Source organism: Myotis davidii, unplaced genomic scaffold (genome assembly GCF_000327345.1).
Source record: "Myotis davidii unplaced genomic scaffold, ASM32734v1 scaffold89, whole genome shotgun sequence".
Classification (NCBI taxonomy): Eukaryota; Metazoa; Chordata; class Mammalia; order Chiroptera; family Vespertilionidae; genus Myotis; species Myotis davidii.
This window is the reverse complement of record NW_006300372.1, coordinates 4,929,773-4,949,135: the sequence shown is the minus strand read 5'-3', so window position 1 is coordinate 4,949,135 and position 19,363 is coordinate 4,929,773. Positions and strand designations below refer to the sequence as shown.

The 19,363-nt window shown below is 46.1% G+C and overlaps 1 protein-coding gene across 2 annotated transcripts in view; it reads left to right on the top strand.

Moving 5' to 3' along the window:
- The window catches only part of DPYSL3 (dihydropyrimidinase like 3), a 106,009-nt gene that overhangs the window by 73,537 nt on the left and 13,109 nt on the right, over window positions 1–19,363 (top strand). For both annotated transcript variants that reach the window (XM_015572631.1, XM_006777017.2), the window contains exons 3-8: window positions 4,275–4,459; window positions 6,800–6,964; window positions 9,353–9,414; window positions 10,252–10,332; window positions 14,760–14,828; window positions 18,676–18,796. In XM_015572631.1, the coding sequence (XP_015428117.1) occupies window positions 4,275–4,459; window positions 6,800–6,964; window positions 9,353–9,414; window positions 10,252–10,332; window positions 14,760–14,828; window positions 18,676–18,796 (683 nt within the window). The remainder of the gene's footprint in view (window positions 1–4,274; window positions 4,460–6,799; window positions 6,965–9,352; window positions 9,415–10,251; window positions 10,333–14,759; window positions 14,829–18,675; window positions 18,797–19,363) is intronic.

Here is a 19,363-nt window from a genome sequence, read left to right as displayed (position 1 = left end):
CTTCAAAAGTGGGAGCTAGCCTTGGTTCACTTGGATCACATGAATAAAGTGAAAAACCTGAGTTTGATTAACCCACCTAGGTGGAGGGCACTTTGGGCCAGCTGCGTTGATGGGCATCCTATGTGTCTTGGAGAAGTGGAAGATGTGACCGCTGTCCTTAAGGATACTGAAAAGTGTGCACAACTTATAGCACTCTAAAATGGGTCCCCCAGGAGCTCAGCCGAGGATAAGTCTTTTAGAAGTGTCCAGAGGAAGGTTTTGGGGTGGAAAGGCCATTTAAACTGAACTTTGACTTAGGTAAGAGCACAGATAGGACATATATTCCAGGCAAATTTCCAAATAGATACTTTAGGAATGTGTAATTACTTAGCAACATGGTTTGCTATTGGAATCCTGAAAGCAGCACAGCCAGGCAACCTTTAAGTGCAGGTTCCTTACCTAATGACCTTTAAGGGAAAGGTTTGATAGACACATAGCCTTTCATCACAGAAGGCACGGCACATCCCCACAGGGACACGATATTGTGTAGTGCATTCAACTCATCCTACTAGCCATTCCTAACTTTGTTCAGCTTTATACTTATGTAGTTCAACTTTATTGGCTAGTTTAATATTCTGGTTATGGGAGACCTCTTCCTTATCTCTGAAAACTTGGCTTAGATATACTAGTAAATTTTTGTGGGTGGACATTCCTTATCAGCCCCCCCATCTGAGCTAGCTTCCCTTTCAGTATAAAACACCGTGTGTTTTTATCAATCATAGAAATCCTCCTGTTAGGCCCCCTTGAGACCATATCTTGTTCATTTTCATATTCCCTGCACTGAACCTAGTATTTAGTACATAGAGCTCTTTTATAAGAGCTACCTTCTATTGAGTATGTAGTATGTCAGGCACTGTTAAATGTTTTTACACCTTACCTCATCTGATCTGCCAGAAATCTTATGAAGTAAGTACTTTTATTGCCCTCTTCTCAGATGAGAAAAAAGAACATAGAAAGTAAATAATTTGCTAAAGATCAACATATAAATCAGATACATTGAATGAATGAATGAACAATGCAAGATTTGGTATTTAGTTGCCTTGCCAATTTCCATAAATAATTTTTCATAGTAGAAGTAGGAAAAAATGGAAATAATAGGCAAGCTAACAAATATAAAACAATTTTGTCAAAATATCAGTCACAATTGATTTTATATTTTTTATTGCTAAATATTATTTTATATAGTCGGCTCTCTTTGGAGGTAGCAAATTCCCCTCACTTAGAGATTCAGAAATAGAAAAAAATTATTGCCTAATGCTTCTTTCTTATTTCAGAGCTTATGACAGGCATCAGTAATTGATCCCAGAACTTTTCACAGTTGAGTCTTAAATGCAAGTTCAATCCATCTTCACACACTTATTCAGGCATCTACTACCAGAGTTGAATATGCAAAATGAATTCCTTTTGGCACCTTCATTAGATTGGACTAGGGACCCCTTAACAAGGATGTTATAGAAGGAATTTAACCATCAGATGTGTGGGTTGGCGGTGGAGACAAGGTTGGATAAACATGATCTCCATCCAATCCTGACATTTTGTGTGTCTCTAACAACATTCTTTTTTTTTTTTTTAAACATATTTTATTGAGTTTTTACAGAGAGGAAATGAGAGAGATAGAGAGTTAGAAACATCGATGAGAGAGAAACATCGACCAGCTGCCTCCTGCACACCCCCTACTGGGGATGTGCCCGCAACCGAGGTACATGCCCTTGACCGGAATCGAACCTGGGACCTTTCAGTCCGCAGGCCGACGCTCTATCCACTGAGCCAAACCGGTTTCGGCACAACATTCTTAACAGAGTATAAAAACAGAAATACAGGGGTCCTCAAAGATGGTTTGACTTACGATTTTTTCATATTATAATGGTTTGAAAATGATACTCCTTCAGTAGAAATCACAATTCAAGCTTTGAATTTTGATCTTTTCCTGGGCTAGTGATAGGGCGTACAATACTCTCTTATGATGCTAGGCAGCTACAGCGAGGTGATTTGGCCCAACTTTAGGCTAATCTAAATGTTCTCAGCTTGACTAAGCTATAATGTTTGGTTAAGTTAGGTATACTAAGTGCATTTTCAACTTACGATATTTTCAGTGTATGAGTGGTTTATTGGGACATATAATCCCACTGTAGGTCTGGGAGCATCTATTACGTCCTCCAACTGTTCCATAGTTGTTTGCCTGTGAATTTTTATGGAGTGCTTGCTATGTGCAAGGCAGTTGTCTTAGTCACTGGACACATGCTATGTCACATGCTATGTTAGATGCCTTTGGGATCCAAGTCATCTCTTCCCCTGGGAACCTTACATAATATCAGGGGAACTGAATAATGTGTGTGCTTGTGTGTGTGTGTGTGTGTGTGCACGTGCATGTGTGCGCACAAATGACAGATTTAACATTACCAGATAATATCAACATCAAATATTAAATTAGTAGAATGATGAGGTTCAGAGGGAGAGGACTGGTTAATGAATGGGAGTAGGATGGTTATTAATCATAGTAGCTGATACCTATTGAATTCTTATGTACCTAACATTGTCCTTTAAGCTTAACACAATAACATCTAATCTCCACAACAACCCTATGGAGTAGGCATTTTTTGACACTCTACAGATGACAAAATTGAGACCTGATGAGGTTGAGTAACTTGGCCAAGGTCATAATGCTAGTAACTGGCAAAGCCAAGATTGTGCCTCTAGCTACCCCAATTCCAGAGCTGATCTACGCTTACTTAATTACTAGACCTGGCTGTCAGTAGAAACTTGACCAAGGGGGGAAGATGGAAGCCCAACCTTCAGGAGTTAATATAACCTTGGTTAGTTCAGTGGAGGAAAAGAGGAAGGCACATCTGTTTGGGGCTTGGTATTGTACTAATTGTCATAGTGGTGCAAGCACACGTGCATCCACACAGAGAGACCAGACAGCTCTTCATGCCCTGGGCTCTGGTTTTCCCTCAGAGGAAAACCAGCAAGAGAGGAATAATGGGAACACGGCTGGCCAGTATCTGGACTAAAATAGGGTTCCAATCAGAGCTGCATTTTTTCCACAGTGTGTTTTGAATTGTGGTGGCTCTGGAATGGCCCCGTGGTGATGTGGTGAAGTTGAACTCTTAGAGATGTCAGAAATACTTGACTTCAGTTGCAGAACTAAGATTTTGGCAGGCCAGTAGTGGACTTCTGGTGCCCCGAGGGAGTTTCCTTCTCGGCTGGCTATGAACAAAGGGGGAACATTCATGATACTGGCAGTGGAGCTCCTGGATCCCCCAAGGTAGGAGGCATTTAATGACAATGTAGGAGTTTATAAATCAGGGTCCTACCTGAAAACCACATTGGACAAGTTGAACTGGCCATTTAAGTCAAGGGTGTGAAGTCACAAATAGTTTCAGCAACATGAGATGGTGTGTGAGGTGACATTGTTCCAGGACTAGTTGTGTTTGTTCCTTGCCTGGTGGAAGGTGCCTTGGCCTACTCACCAGCTTCTTCCCCACCCAAGTCTCCCTCTCGTTCTCCCTGGGAGGCTCTGAAGCTTCCTGGGGAAGGTGTTTGGTTGAGGTTGGCATAATCATCTTCCTTGGCTGGAAGTTTCCACTGAGGTGCTGACCCCGCCAAAGCAGCTGAGAATAGGCGGCTACAGCTTTGACTTCCTCCCTTGCCTTTGTGTGTGATTGATGGATACATCATCAAGGAAAGGTGGGCTGGGGAGCAAAGACTGGGGTGCCAAAGGACCTCTTTTGTTAGGAACCCAGGTGAAGTAGCTAAATTCACATTCCTGTTTTTTTAAATGATTCATCATCCCATGCAATTTCTCCTAAAAAAATTATTTATTTCACACCCTATGTGCTAGACACTCTCAAACCCCTGGGGTTACAGTACTAAACCAGGACACATGTTTTTCCCAAAAAGCACATTGGATTGTGTTGTCTGTAAAAATGATTTTCTGTATGTATGTCTATTTTTATTTGCTTCTAGATCACTAAACTTATGAATCTACTGTGATAAATGTGTTCTAATGTTTAAAACTGTTATAATATTACTAGGAGCCCAGAGCGCGATTCGAAATCGCTCGGTGCCGCCCACTCTCAAGTCGCCGGTCCAGCCCTGCCTCCCTCTCCAGCCCTTGAAGCAGGCACGGCCACTGCTGATCAGGCCCTCCCCCAGTTAATTAGCGTATTATATAGAGAGATGTCTGTCTTTGAAATCACTCTTTTAAATTGCCAGCTGTTTCACTGTCTTGCCAGGCAAATTGGAGACAATCTGATTGTCCCTGGAGGAGTGAAGACCATCGAGGCCAATGGGAAGATGGTGATCCCCGGAGGCATCGATGTCCACACTCACTTCCAGATGCCCTACAAGGGGATGACCACCGTGGATGACTTCTTCCAAGGGACCAAGGCTGCCTTAGCTGGCGGCACCACCATGATCAGTAAGTTCCCCCAAATCACACACTCCTGGTCCCCAGTGTTAGGAGTGTGTTAACCACCATGCTCTCTGATGATAACTTGCACACATCCCTTAAGACAGTTGGTAGGCTTTCTGCCTGATGGGTCCTGAAAGAAGCAGGTTGGAGTGAGGACACGGGCAGCTCACCACAGCTGCATGAAAGAGATGCATGAGGTTCATGACAATGAGCTCAGCCATCCCTCCTGTCTTCCTCAGCATTAGGGGCGGGCGTGCAGGTGATGGAGAATCAGAAATGACCACCTCTGGGCCTGTCACTGGGAAAAGCAGACTGAGAAAGTTGTGGATAGTGGGGCAAAAAGTTACTTCAGAACTTCCCATTTGGGTCTCAGGCAGGAGGGGCAGAGAGCATAGCAGAGTTTGGTGTTATCTGGTCTGAGCTATTTGTTGACCAGTTCATATTTTTACGATTGGGCAAGCTATGTCTGCGGTTTCCTTTTTTTTTCCTTTCTTTCTTCTCTGGTAACTATTACAATTCCAAGGAAACCTAGGGAGTTGCATGCCGTTGGATTACTGAACAGAAAGTGGTCCAGGGCAGTCCTTCTTGTCCCAAGCAAATCCCAGTGACCTGGGTCCCCTACCAGGCCCCATTCCAAACTTGGTCATCAAGGGTGCTGTTTATTTTAACACCTTATACATCCACCCATGAGCACAGAACAGCCTAAGCTGTAGAATCATTCATTTTCGACAGGAGCCTTAGCAGGCTTCAGCTTCAGCTTCAGCTAGCTGGGTGTGGAAGCCCAGGACAATTGCATTGAGGCCATAAAAGGTGCATTTCCAGCCAAAGTGGGGAAGCCAGCTGACTTCTCAGCAGCCGCCTGCCCACGGAGGCCCTGGTGTGTGTCCAGACATCAGTAATGTAGCTGCACGCATTTGCTTTCCGATAAGTGCACTTAGGCTGCTTGCGATAGAGGGCTGAGGAAATGAGGGATCTTGGCTTGGCTTTCTGCCATCTGGGCAAGGAGTTGAGCATGTCAGCATTCTGCAGATGTGTGTTTTGCTCAGTCTTCTGCATGAGGGGAGGAGCAGGAGGAAAGTCAGAGCTCCAGGTGGCAAGGGAGAAAAGTATACAAAGAACCACACAAGTGTACGTGTCCTTCGTAGACAAAGAACCCAGATATGAAAAAGAAAATAAGGAAAGAAAACCCATAAATCCCACATCACTATTTCAGTGTGGCTATATATATTTTTTCCTATTTAACAAAAATAGGATCATAATAGACACACTGTGTTTTCGCTTCCCATTTTCCCAAAATGAAATGGCATGGGTGTCTTCCCCTTCATTTGTTTTTATTCCACCACAACATGTAGAACGGATGCCAAACCCTCTGTTTTATGAAGGTGTCACAATTTATGTATTTACCCAGACTTCCCTATTGTTAGATATTTCGATTGTTTCCAGGTTTTCACTTACGTAAATATGTAATAATTTAGACTGACAGACATCTTTAGAACCCAGATTGTGCATGCAGCATTGTTTCTTAGGCACAGAAATAACCCTTGAGTTAAGGTACGAAAAAATTGCCAAGGTTTTTGACATCTATTTTATAATTGTTTAAAGGCAAGTTGTGCCGATTCTCACTTTTCCTCTACTACCCAGGTGAACTCTGAGGGTGTCACTTTTGCCTTATCCTCGCCAACTGTAAATGTTATTATTTTAAAAAATATCATGTAGGTTGCAGGTACTGCATGAGTAGATTTGGGCCTCAGGGAAACCGGATTCTTGATGAGAATTTGCATAGAAATGAGATCTGTGGGCCTAGCGTCAGGCTCCTTCAGCAGACAGTGGCTCTTGTCTGACAGTAAGCGTGAGGGTGCCACTCTTCTGGGCCCTGATATAACTCTAAAACCCTTCCTCCACCTTACGAGGGAGTTGGACTTTTATCTGTTCTAATGACTCCCTACAGTACTGCTAATAATGGCACATAGTATGCACACATTGATAGCTAATGTTAGTTGAGCACTTACTATGTGCCAGGCATCAGGCAAAGCACTTTGGTCATTGGTGCATTTTCCCTCTTCATCTTATAACAAACTTAGACAGAAGGTACTATGACACCCTATCTCCCACCCCACTTGGGACCCATTTCAAGGATGAGAAAAATGAGGTATAGAGAAGCTATTAATTTGTATAAGGTCCCATAGTTACATGACAATTAAGTCATCAGCAACACTTTCCAAGGTTAATTCCGTGCTCAGGAAATGGAAATCCTGTAGCCATGGCTCAGCAAGCAGGAGCAGGTCAGTGCAAAGGGGAACAGAGGCTGTGTCAGTGAGTCACCCACCTGGGGTCTCTGTCCTTCAGTTGACCACGTGGTGCCTGAACCCGAGTCCAGCCTGACGGAGGCCTATGAGAAGTGGCGGGAGTGGGCCGATGGGAAGAGCTGCTGTGACTATGCCCTGCACGTGGACATCACCCACTGGAACGACAGTGTGAAGCAGGAGGTGCAGAGCCTCATCAAAGACAAAGGTGAGCCCGAGCGCGCCTTCCTCCCTTCCCCCTCGCCCCTCCTCCACACAACATCCACTCATTTGAGTCCCTTCTCCTACCTTGGAGCCTGGAACCTCAAGCATGTGTGCTGGAAGGGGCACCACTGCGTTCCAGGCGCTTATTTAGTCCATCATTCTTATTCCTTGCAGGGTCTCCACGAGATAGGAATTATTATCCTCACTTGGCAGATGGAGAACCTGAGGCTAGAATGAGTAGCAAGCAGTAGATCTCTTTACAGTCTAGGCCAGCCGTGGGCAAACTACGGCCCGTGGGCCGATTCCGGCCCATTTGAAATGAATAAAAAAAAAGAAAGACCGTACCCTTTTATGTAATGATGTTTACTTTGAATTTGTATTAGTTCACACAAGCACTCCATCCATGCTTTTGTTCCGGCCCTCCGGTCCAGTTTAAGAACCCATTGTGGCCTTCGAGTCAAAAAGTTTGCCCACCCCAGTCTAGGCTCTTCACCTCCATGCAATGCTGCCCATTTGACAGGGGAAGAAACTGAGGCCAGGAGAGGTTAACTTCATATACAAGGTCACACACCTACTGGACATGACATGAGGAATTTTTAAGCTTCATTATTTTTATTCCAAAGGTCAAACTCATTTCTATTATATATCAACAGGATCCTCAGATAAGCTAAGATATTTCTGGGAGCAAAGATGTGTTTGTACTCAGGCTAGGAGCTTAGGGCATGAAACATGTCCTCGTGTGTATGGGGGGGTGGGGAGGTAGGGGGTGAGGGGATCCTCTCAGTGGGTACATGGTTTAGGTTCCCATGGTCTTCTTAGACTCCTCTATTCTCCACTTCTTCCTACATTTTGATGGCCATATATTTCACACATGCACCATCCCCCATAGAGACACGTGATGTGCTCGGCATCTAAGGCTGCCTGGGGGATGTAGGGAAGTATAAGGAATGGCCTCTGCTGAGCCACCGAGGCAGAAGGGAGCAGGCCAGTGAAGAGCATCAGAATAGATGCCACAAGCTGGAGGGCTGGCCGGACACACAGTCTTGATGCAAAGGCCAGGAGCGCGATAGAGGAGAGTGTGTTCTGGGATGGAGGGGCGAGGATGACCTGTCAGAAGACGAGCTTTCCTTTCCATTCCCCTCCTCACCCCGCAAGCTCTGCTCCTGTCCTTCCTGGGTCAGAATGTGAGATGAACCCTCTCCCTTTTTCCTTGTGTCTCCTTTCACACTGGACTTCGGAACGGCTTTAACACCCATTTCCTTCCAAAGGGCCCAGTCATTCCACGGATGACACAGAGGCTGTGGGCAGGGTGGTGTTGGGAAAAGCTGCCCTCAGTTGAACCACTCTGGGTAGGGAAGGTCTCAAATTGCAGCCACTTTTGGCCTGGAACACTGTGGGCTGAGGCGGCCCTGATGGTTGGAGATCAAAATTACCCTCCTTTTTTCAAAACGACTCTCTGCTCCCCAGTCCCACCTATTTCTGTACATTACTATATTAGTAGTTTATTTGAGGTGAAAAACTAAATGGATCATTTCTCAATATCCTACGACTTAGATATTCAAGCTCAAGGTGATACTTGACTTCCGCCTGTAGCTCTGTTGGTTCTCCAAGGACACGGTCCTCTCAGATTCAACCCTGCAGTGGCCACGTGCAGGGCAGGCACTCCTTAAGATCTGTTCATGGAGACCAAGTATGTGTCAGGGTTAGTGAGTGCTAAGAGCTCGGCACGTATCTCATTGAATGTTTCCCACACTTAAAAAGCAGGGTATTGTTAGTTTTCCATTTTACAGATGAGGAAACTGAGGCTCAAGAAATTAGATATTCCAAATGCACTGAACTAGTATGTGGTGCAACCTCCAGAGTGTGAATACAACCAGTGTGCTACAGTGATTCTCAATTATATATATATATATTAGAGGCCTGATGCATGAAATTCGTGCAAGGGGCTTGGCCTTCACAGCCCCGGCTGCCTTGGCTGGCCCTCACAGTCTTTCCCAGCCTCGGCCAGCCCTTGCAGCTTTGACTTCATCTGGAACGTCATCCAGATGGTCGTTCTGCTGTTCAATCTAATTAGCATATTAGCTCTTTATTACATAGGATACTGCCTCAAGCAAAAACAAAGCTTATTGACCCGTGAGCTGGGGAGTGCCGGTTGTAGGCAAGAAAGAGGTGCAGAAGAAGAGACCGTTCTCTATTACGTAGGAATCGTTGCTTTTCCAGGGCGAGGAGGGAATAGAAAAATGTTCTTGGAGAATGGGAAGCATCACTTTGCATTGGACCAGAGCCTGTAATGTACTCGGGCCCCATGGGCCATAGAAGTGGGAATAAAGGATGGAGAGTGGTTGTGATAATGCTGTCTTCTTCCTGTTCCCCTCCCCTCCCTCTCTTGCAGGGGTTAACTCCTTCATGGTTTACATGGCCTACAAGGATGTGTACCAGGTGTCCAACACAGAGGTAATGATCCATTGCTGTGTGGCTTGGGGTGTCTGGATGGGTTTCCTGTTGTTGCTGATGACCTTGACTCCTTCAACACGAGTCAGTGTGGGCGCCATGGGAGACTGCTGGGCCAGACTGCTTCTCGCAGTCCACGCTCCCTTTTAAATCAGGTAACGGGCAGGGTAGACAGGGAGCTAGAAGTTCCACTGGCAGCCGCTTTCTCAAGAGGACTAGAGGAAGGGCCTGCCTCAGTCTCCATCTACCAAGCAAACGCAAACTCCTTACGAGCTCGGAAGAGGCAAGGTGCTCAGCCTTGCAGCATAAGGAGAGCTGTCTACTGTTTGGGGGAATTGTCCCAGCTTGCCTCTGACTTTCCTTAAGAAATGTGTGAGATGTGTTTTAGACAAATCTAAAGTTTTAATTCCCACCTTCCCTGATTAGAAGGTGAAGGGAAGTCTGTTTTGAGAGGTTGAGAGATAGGGGTTTCAGCTCTCTACTTAGCTTCTTGCCGTGCTGTGGTGGTCTTCGGGAGCACGGGTTGAGAAGGATTCTGAAGCTCAATGGGAAATAATTCCTTAAAAATGTGGGCTGAGGGGGAGTAGAGTGACCGGTAGCATTGTTATGTGTCCACCCTGTCTGCTTAGGCAACACAGTGGATTCTGTATATAGACAGTTTTCTGGAATTTCTTCGGACTCGCGCCCCTCTTGGGCCGGGCGTGTTTTAGTCTGTATTTCTGCTCTAGGCACTTACTTCCTCTGGTTTATCCCCTCTGGCTCTCATAATCTGCCTTGTGTGAGGTTGCCGACAGCACCGGTAGCCTGTGAAGGTGACAGAGACTCATTTTCCCATTTCAGCTCTACGAGATCTTCACCTGCCTGGGAGAGCTGGGAGCCATTGCTCAGGTCCACGCTGAGAATGGGGACATCATTGCCCAGGTAACGGCGTGCAGCTCCCTGGAGGGCACTTTCGGCATGGGCTTCGCTCTGCATCCCCTCTGTTTCCTTTTTGCTTCCCTGTTGCTTGAGCTCTCACTGTGTGGAAGGCACCATCATCAGTGCTCCATTAAAATCCTGCCCTAAAGGACCTCATGTCCAGGAGGAGGAAAAAAGGAAATGTGGACAAGTGAGGGAGCAGGTGTCAGCTGTTGGAAAACAAAGAGAGATCTGGCCGCTCTGGAGAATCCAGAAAGGCTTCCTATAAGAGGAGGTTTCAAATCGGGTCATTTACTGGGAGAGTATTGCTGCTTCTCTTTTGAAAATGAGTCCAAGCTACGTGGCATTCTGTGTCCTAAAGAAAAACCCTAAGGCAGCACTTCTCAGAAGCCAGAAATCCGATCCAGGACTGCGGGACTCCTGGCCATAGATAATAAAGAATTTAAGTCTTGTGGGGCCTACACGTCCCATTGGTTTCCTAGAAATCATGTTGAAAAACTTGCGGAGTGATGAAAGTGAGGGTCCCAAGGCCCAAATGGATCATTGGTGAGGAAGCAGAAAGCACTTCTCTCCCCAGCTCCAGGGCTGCTTAATGGGCTAGATGCACAGATGTGCCTTAGCCACGGCTTTGTTTATCCCAAGATTGGCCTCTGCTAGATGGAGGCTGCCAGGAAAGCGTGTGAGCTCTCTTAGTCCATGCGATACGGTTAATAGCAAGAAGCCATTATTCATTCTTTCAGAGAGTATTTCCTGAGCGCTCTGTGCCAGGCATCAGGCTACACAGAGGTGAGCCAAAACAGATGTCCTCCGCGGCTCGGAAGGGCTTGGGCTCTGCCTTCATTTCAGAAGTTGTCCAGGACTTGGTGAATGTGATGGGCAGGGGTGTGGGAACAACACTGCGGCCCAGTCTAGCTTAGACCTGTCGGCTCCCAATAGCCGGTACCACTTGGTGAGCACTTCCTACCGTGTGCCAGGCTCCTGGAAGTGGTCTCCTAAGTCAGTGATGGCGAAGCTTCTGAGCTTGGTGTGTCAGCATTTTGAAAAACCCTAACTTAACTCTGGTGCCGTGTCACATATAGAAATTTTTTGATCTTTGCAACCATAATAAAACAAAGACTTATATTTTTGATATGTATTTTATATATTTAAATGCCATTTAACAAAGAAAAATCAACCAAAAAAAATGAGTTCATGTGTCACCTCTGACATGCGTGTCATAGGTTCACCATCACTGTCCTAAGTTCTCATTGAATTTTCACCCAACCCTTTAAAGTTGACGGCCATCCTCCCCATTTTGTGGATGAGAACATTGAGGCCCAGACGGATTACGTCACTGGCCCAAAGATCACCGCAAATAACAGGGAGAACAGAATCTCAGTCCCTTAGGTGATGAGCCTCAGTGGGCATCTCACCCAGAGATGGTACATAGGGCCCCTTGCCCCACCGGTCCAGCTGTAGGGCTCCAGCGGTTGGAGTGTTGTCTCCCTAGTGGAGGAGGTGAGCTAAGTGTGCACTTTCCTCTTGCTTAGGACCAAGAGGTTAATTAGTCAGGCCCCTGACAGCCTTCTCCTACGTCCTCCACACACACAGAGCTAATGAAATCATTTTCCAAGGAAGGTCCAAATGCCTTGCTCCCAGGGGAGGTATCTGGTGGTATTAGAGCCATCACTCCTCCCCCTTCTCCAAGTTTTCAGTGCAGCAGCCAGAGGTCCCAGCCCTCCCTCCAGATACCCTAGAAACCAAACTCCTGGCTTCTTCATTCAGGAGCCTGAGCAGGCAAAGTCGCTCCGACTCAAAGCCCCTTTTCCCACTTCCTCTGTGGCTCCGAGGCACGGAAGTGTCTCTGCTCCCACCCCCCACCCCTGCCCCCTACCTTGGGAAGATCTGTTCTGAGTTAGGAAGAGAATAAGGGCATTCTTCCATTTGGATGAGTTTCTTGTGCGTGTTTATGAAATTCAGCTTGAGCTGAAAGATTTGATCACATTATCTAAATGAAGCAGCTGCTGTCCTCAGTCTCTGGCTGCACTTCATGCCAAAGTGACTAAGGAAGAAGAAATCATTCCCCACGGGTCCCAACCAGGGGTATTTTCCAAAAGACAATCTGAGAGCGCAGCGTCCTTAGCCACTCATCCAACAAATATTTATTGGGCACCTATTATGGTAAAGCACTGGAGAGGGAAGATGGAAAAGACAGGGTCTCTTTCCTCCTGGAGCAAACCAAACTGCCCTGACCCACACTGTGTGCTTACCCCAGTGACCAGCGCCTCAAAGTGCCCTGCTCCCCACCCATGCCAGGTGGCACCAGTGGCTTTTCACATGCCATTCTTTTTCTTTATTAATTGATTTTTTAAAGAAAGAGAGAAGAAGAAACATTGATTTATTGTTTCACTGATTTATGCATTGATTTGTATGTACTTGTATGTTGATTCTTGTATGTGCTCTGACCAGGGATCAAACCTTGGTGTATTGGGATGACGCTCTAACCACTGAGATACCCATCCAGGGCCTTTTACATGCCAAGACAGAATTATCGATGGGCTACTTCCTGCATACCCCCTACTAGGGATCCAGCCCACCACCCTGGCATGTGCCCTGACCAGGAATTGAATTGTGCCTCCTGGTTCCTGGGTTGATGCTCCACTACTAAGCCATTCCGGCCAGGCTTACATGCCATTCTTAATCTTCCAGCTGTAGGGGCAACCTGGCTTTTGGCACAGGACTTTCCAGCATGAGAAGCACTTTAGAGTCACCTCTGGAGCTTGGAGACTGATTTCTAGGTTTCTCCCAGGTCTCTAGACTGAGATTTAGGAGATCAGGAGTAGTGTTCAGACAAGCATCTTGAAAGAGTTCCCCTGGTGACCTTCACCTGGGCGTTGTCCCAGAACTCTTAAACAAGTAATAGCAAGAGTGTCCTAACAGATAGAAGATGCTTCCATTGGAGACCTTAACCCTTGTGTGAGTTCACAAGGCAATTCAAAGTGGAAACTCACCAGAATTTGGAAGAAGTTTTGTTCAGTCCCAGTTTTGGTCAAGTAAATAGTAAGAATGAAATGGAGGTACATTGCTGGAACCATCAGCCTCTGACCTTTTTTCAAATACCGTAGAGCTGGGCACAGTGGCCATTTTACTTGTCATGGTTGCTTGTAGTAGCATCTTCCTTTCTACTCTTCTTTTAAAAATTATTATTAGAAACAAACAAACATCAACAGCAAAATAGTTCTTTTCCAGGTAGAAGGAATTCCTTCTTCCAACACCTCATGGTTTCAGTTCGCTCTCTCCACATCTCTCACGTCACCAATGCACAGCTCATAGGAATTGGCCTTCGTACTTGGAGAGTGAATGGCAGCAAAACTGCAGAGATGGTGGCTTAGGATTTGTGCCAGTGCCAGTTAGCCATGCGTGCGCTCACTGCCCAGCCACCTGCTTCTTCCAGAGAGCTGGCCAGAAGTCCAAGGAATTTAGCCATTAGCCACCACGGGTAGGCAGTTCTGCCTCATCCAAGACCTAATTAAATTAGAGTTTGACCAATAGATGAACTCAGGTAATGGTGGTTAGAGGTAGTATTTTGTCTGGTTAAATTCTAATCCACTCATTTAAGTCCTAAAAGTAAAGCATTAAAGAGCCTGATGAACTTACAAAAATGCAGGTTCCTAGAGTTTAACCTCAGGTATTCAGATCTGGTAGACCTGAATAGGGCCAGACTTCCGCATCTCCACAAACAACCCAGTTGTTTCTGATGTAGGTGGTGGGTTGACTAGACTCTGGGAAGTGGCAGGACCACTCTGTAAGTCTTATCAAGTCAGGGGCCTCATTACCTTCATTCAAGTAAGTACCTAACCTAGAGCCTAGCATAAAGCAGATACTCAATACTTTTGTTGAATGAATAGGTTTTAAAGCCATGAATAAATTAAAAAATGAGTTAAGGGAGTGTGCTTAAAGAGGTTTGCATCTGAAAGAAATGAAATAATAGTGATTGTGTGAGTTTTGAAGCACGATGTAGAAAAAAAATGGTACTTTTTAACAGACTATCTTTCTTTTAATAAAAGCAGGCCACTCTCAAATGTTTTTTTCTCCTTTTAATTTAGACTCTATCCTATTTTGCAATTCCTCCTAGAGAGTTGATGAATTTGTTCAACATACATATTTTATTCTTTCCCCCCTTGAACGTATCTTCAGCATAACTTCTCCAAATCTCAGTTGAGCCCATCTAAAAACTGCCCTCTATGTCTTAGGAAATAGAGTTAGGAGTTAGTTTATAGCGTCTTATGAGCTTTAAAGTTTTAGTGTAAGTATTGATGCATTACAAGAAATTGCAGTAGTACCATTTTTTGGTTGGTCTGAATGATTTCAGGCTTTGAAATAAATCTTGACTAAGTGATGCCATAAGTTTTAAAAAATAAAAACTGTCCTCTACTTTTTTCTCATTCTAGGAGCAAGCCCGGATGTTGGAAATGGGGATAACTGGCCCAGAAGGCCATGTGCTGAGCAGACCAGAGGAGGTAAGTAGCAGGGGGTTGGGGGAGGAAGGAGGGAGGAAGAGAGAGAAGCAATAGCAGAAGGGGCTTTCTTCTTTTGCCAGCATCTGCCCAGAGATGCCCGTCATCACAGTGCCAATCCCAGCAGCCTCCTGGATGGCCTGCCAGTCATTTTACATTGGCAGTGCTAGTGCGCAGCCTGCCTCCCCTAGGCACAGGCACACACAGTGTCTGAGCAAACATGGTGAGAGGCAGGGAGGCTCTATCAGTACCAGACAGAAGATTGGAATATTTCTTCCAAAGACCACTTTGACTGAGCCAACTCAAGGGCCCCTGAGAAAATGAGAAAGGAATGCTTGCTTCTGACCCCTAATCTCTCTAAAGATAACACCAGTTGGAGGTATCCCGCAGTTATTCAGTAGGAGTGGAAAATTTCTAAATCCTTTCTTAATCAATGTGAATTCCAGAGACATTTCTACTTGTTCCTGTGTCCCACATTCCAGTTTGAGTTCTGCAAAATATTGGCCTTATGGATAGGAGGCAGAGTAGGTTTTAACAGGCAATACGTCTGTCGATTTGTGTAAGGGGTGGATTGTGTCTAGGTGTGGAAGTTTCCCGCATGTAAAATGAATGCTGATTAGCGACTGTGCTTAGCAGCTGAAGAGCGGATGAAAGGTCATTGGGGGCTGATTCCATGCCTCTGGGATGTCAGCAAACCCAGCTGCCGGCATAGGGCACAGCTGGAAATTGGCTGCCCACATGGCTGAGAGCATATTGGCTTTGGGGGACTACCCTGGGTCTGGCACCTGGAGCAAATTCAAGGTCCTCCATGTCAGCGAAGTGAGCCATGTTCCTGATCTGTCATTCAAGCCCCGCACTCTAGATAGGTAGAAGAAGGAGTCAGAACCAGAAATGATTGCATGCCCGTTGCCCATCTCCTCTAGAATCTTTTAAAAAATTAAATCCTAACATACAGAGAGAAGAGTGTTCCTGTCATAAAAGTGCAAGGAATGTTCGCAAACTGAACACACTTATGTCAGTGGCACCCCTTTTGAGAAACAGAACATCATCAGCACCCCAGAAACTCCTTTGTCTAATGATACTTTTGTTACCAGTTGAAATAATTTATAATTTTGTCTGTTGGGAGTGTAAATTGGTCCCTCAAAACAGAACTATCAACAATTCCTCTTCTGGGTATTTATCTGAAGAAAAGGAAAACACTAATTCAAAAAGATATCTGCACCCCATGTTTATTGGAGTATTATTTACAATAGCCAAGATATGGAAAGAACCTCAGTGTTCATCGATGGATGAATGGATGAATAAAATGTGATACACACACACACACACACACACACATACACACACAGGAATATTTAGCTATAAAAAGAATGAAATTCTGCCATTTGTAATAACATGGGTGGGCCTTGAGGGAATTATGCTACATGAAATTAATTAGATAGAAAAGGATAAATACCATAGGATCTCAGTGTGTAATCTAAGAAATAAAACAACAATCACTCCCCCAACACCCCACCCCCCCCCAAAAAAACAACAAGTTCATAGATACAAAGAACAGATTGGCAGTTGCCAGAGGCAAGGGTAGGGAAATTGAATGAAGATGGTTAAAAGATACAGCCTTCCAGATATAAAATACATAAATCATGGGGATGTACTGTACAGCATAGTGTGTAGTTAATAATACTGTATTGCGTATTTGAAAATTGCTAAGAAAGTAGATCTTGACAGTTCTCATCACAAAAAAATGTTGTAACTGTGTGTGACGGATGTTAACAAGACTTATAGTGATCATTTCGCAATAGGTACAAATATGGAATTATCATGTGGTACAGCTAAAACTAATATAATATTCTATGTCAATTCAACCTCAATTTAAAAAATCGTGATGAGGTTACAGTCACAGCATCCCTGTGAAAGACTGTGTCCTCAATGCCAGGCCCCCTGGGGAACAGTTGCTTTTGCCCAGGACTGTGCTGACTGCATTGTCGCAGTTGTCCTTGCTGCTGCTCTGGGTGGTCGGGGTGATTGTGCACAAGGAAGCTGAAGAGCAGAGCCGTCAAGGCCCATGGTGTCTGAAGGGCCTGGGAGTTTGCACAGTGCAGGTGGGCCAGGGTGACCGGCGCTGTTTGTGCCACTTTTCTTACATGCTGGTCACTGTTGAGATGTGCTGGCCAGATAGATCCTTCAGCAGCAGCCAGGGGATTTCTGAGCAAAGTCTATTTTTGTCCCTTGGTTTGTTTGTTCAACCCCCCCACACCCTGTTCCTCCCTGTTCCCGTCTCCTTTTTAGTAGAAAGCCTCTCAGAGGCAGATCTCGACAACCCTGGAAGTCCTTTTGGGTGAAGCTGGAGAGTGAGGTAACCTTCCAAAGATAGTCATGTTGTCAAGGTGCTGAAAAACCTGCAGTGCTGGGAGGGAGTGAGATCAAAGGGGCCGGGCAGAGGTCACAGAGGTCACAGAGCGGCTGGAGAGGTCAGCAGAGGTGTGGAGAGGGAGGACTGGGCATGGGAGGAGCCAGCCCCTCTTAGGTTCAGAGCATACCCAGGTACCAGCTGAGTGAGCTGCTCAGAGAGCTGAGCCCCAGGCTCAGAGGTGCTGCTCTGGGAGCTTCAGGAAGGTGGCCGAGTTTCCCTGGGGTTGGTGGCCTGCAGGGTCTCATCCACGTGGAACCAAGTGCAGCTTGGGGGACACCAGCTGGACCAGCTGAGTTCTTAAGAGACTGTCTGCTGAGCCACGCTCACCACAGGCAGAAACTGGTTTGCAGCGGGCATCTGCAAGCTATTTTTGGTCTGTTTGAAAGGGTTGGGCTGCATAGGCTAACCAGAATGCCATAGCCATCCCAAATGTTGCCGATTGAATGGGAAAACGCCAGTGTCTCTGCTTTGGGCTGAACTGGACTAACTTGGGTGGTAACTTTGGGTCTAACACAGGCTCTCGCACACCAGTCGGAAGCTGCCATCAGCATGAACACCAACAGCCACCCTTCAAGGAACACTGGCCTCGTCCCAGGAGTGGGCTAGGCGCCTTGCATGGGTGAACTCTTTTCGTGCTTGAAACAGCCCAATGTGTCAGATCCTATTATCCCCACTTTATGGACCAGGAAACTGAGGCTTTAGGAGGTTGAGGTACCTGAGGTCACCCCACTTCTAAGTGACAAAACCAGAACTCAGATACAGGCCGTTTGAGGAAGCCTGTGTCCTCAGACCCTGCTTTGTTAGCAAAATAAGGGGAACGCACTCTTTCTTTCTTAATAAATGCAACTGGGCTGGTTAGCATCTTTGCAAACATGCATTCCACATTGGGGTGGGATGGAGGAGACTGATAACAAAAGAAGCCTTTGTGTGGAGAAGCCTGGGAATTATCAGTACAGGGCGTGCCTGCTGGCATTAACCCTTCACTGACCACCAGCTGATGCAGGCGAGGATTGGAAGACACATGGCGCCTCATCGCCTGGACCGGTTATTTCATACCATTGGTGATGGGATTGTGTTCTGCTGGAGAATCTGCCCTGGGAAGACTGGGGAGCAAAGGCTTCCATCACATGTAGCCTTTGTGATCATCACAGGGAGGGGAGAGAATAGGCTAAGGAAAAACTAGCTGCACTGAGGCAGTGTTTGCTCTGTGCCAGGCCCTGCGCTGTCCTCTCCTGATCTCTACACCACAGGTGAGGGGCGGAGGCCCTGGGAAGCTCAGTGAAGTACGCAGCCAGGAAGAACTCTGAGATTCAGACCCAGGGCGTGCAGCGCTAGGCTTTTCGCCTCTGCCGTGTTCTCAGTGTGTGGAGGTGGGAGTGGTGGCTTTAAGAGGCTCCCATTCCTGTCGATTTCAGGGGCCTTTTCTTTTTTTTTCAGTTGGAAGCTGAGGCTGTGTTCCGTGCCATCACTATCGCCAGCCAAACCAACTGCCCTCTCTATGTCACGAAGGTCATGAGCAAGAGTGCGGCCGACCTCATCTCCCAAGCCAGGAAAAAAGGTGACTCGTGCTCCCAAAGCTCTCGGGGCTCTGACACTCCATGTCTCCTTTCCTCCCTGGGTATCCTGTGCAAATGGTGCCTGTTTTGCTCATGGCCTCGCTCTCTGGGAAGCCCTCATCCCTGGCAGCGCGTTTATCTTTTCTACGTTCCCGTGGAAAACAGGATCCCAGGATTAATCCCAACGGACAGAGGAGTAAATAGGCTCAGGAAGGGTTAGTGGTTTTCCCCAGGTGACACAGCTTGAATCAGTTCTTTGGAGACTTGCTGCATTTTCCTCCCTTTTATCTTTTATTGTCAGTTCACATTACCTGAGCTTTATAAATGGACATATTGATCAAGATTATATTGGGTGCGGAAGTCAAAGACCCGACTCAAACTGACTTACAGAAACAAAAGTAAATTATTGGTTGAAGGTGTTTCAGGCGTGGCCACAGCAAAGGGGTTAAACAATGGGATTAGGGTTCTGTCACTCTCCGATCTTGGGTCTGCTGGCCTTTCGGGGGCTTTATTTTCACTATGAACAGTGACAAGAATAAACGCCTGTTGTCTTCCACGCCCAAGTCCTG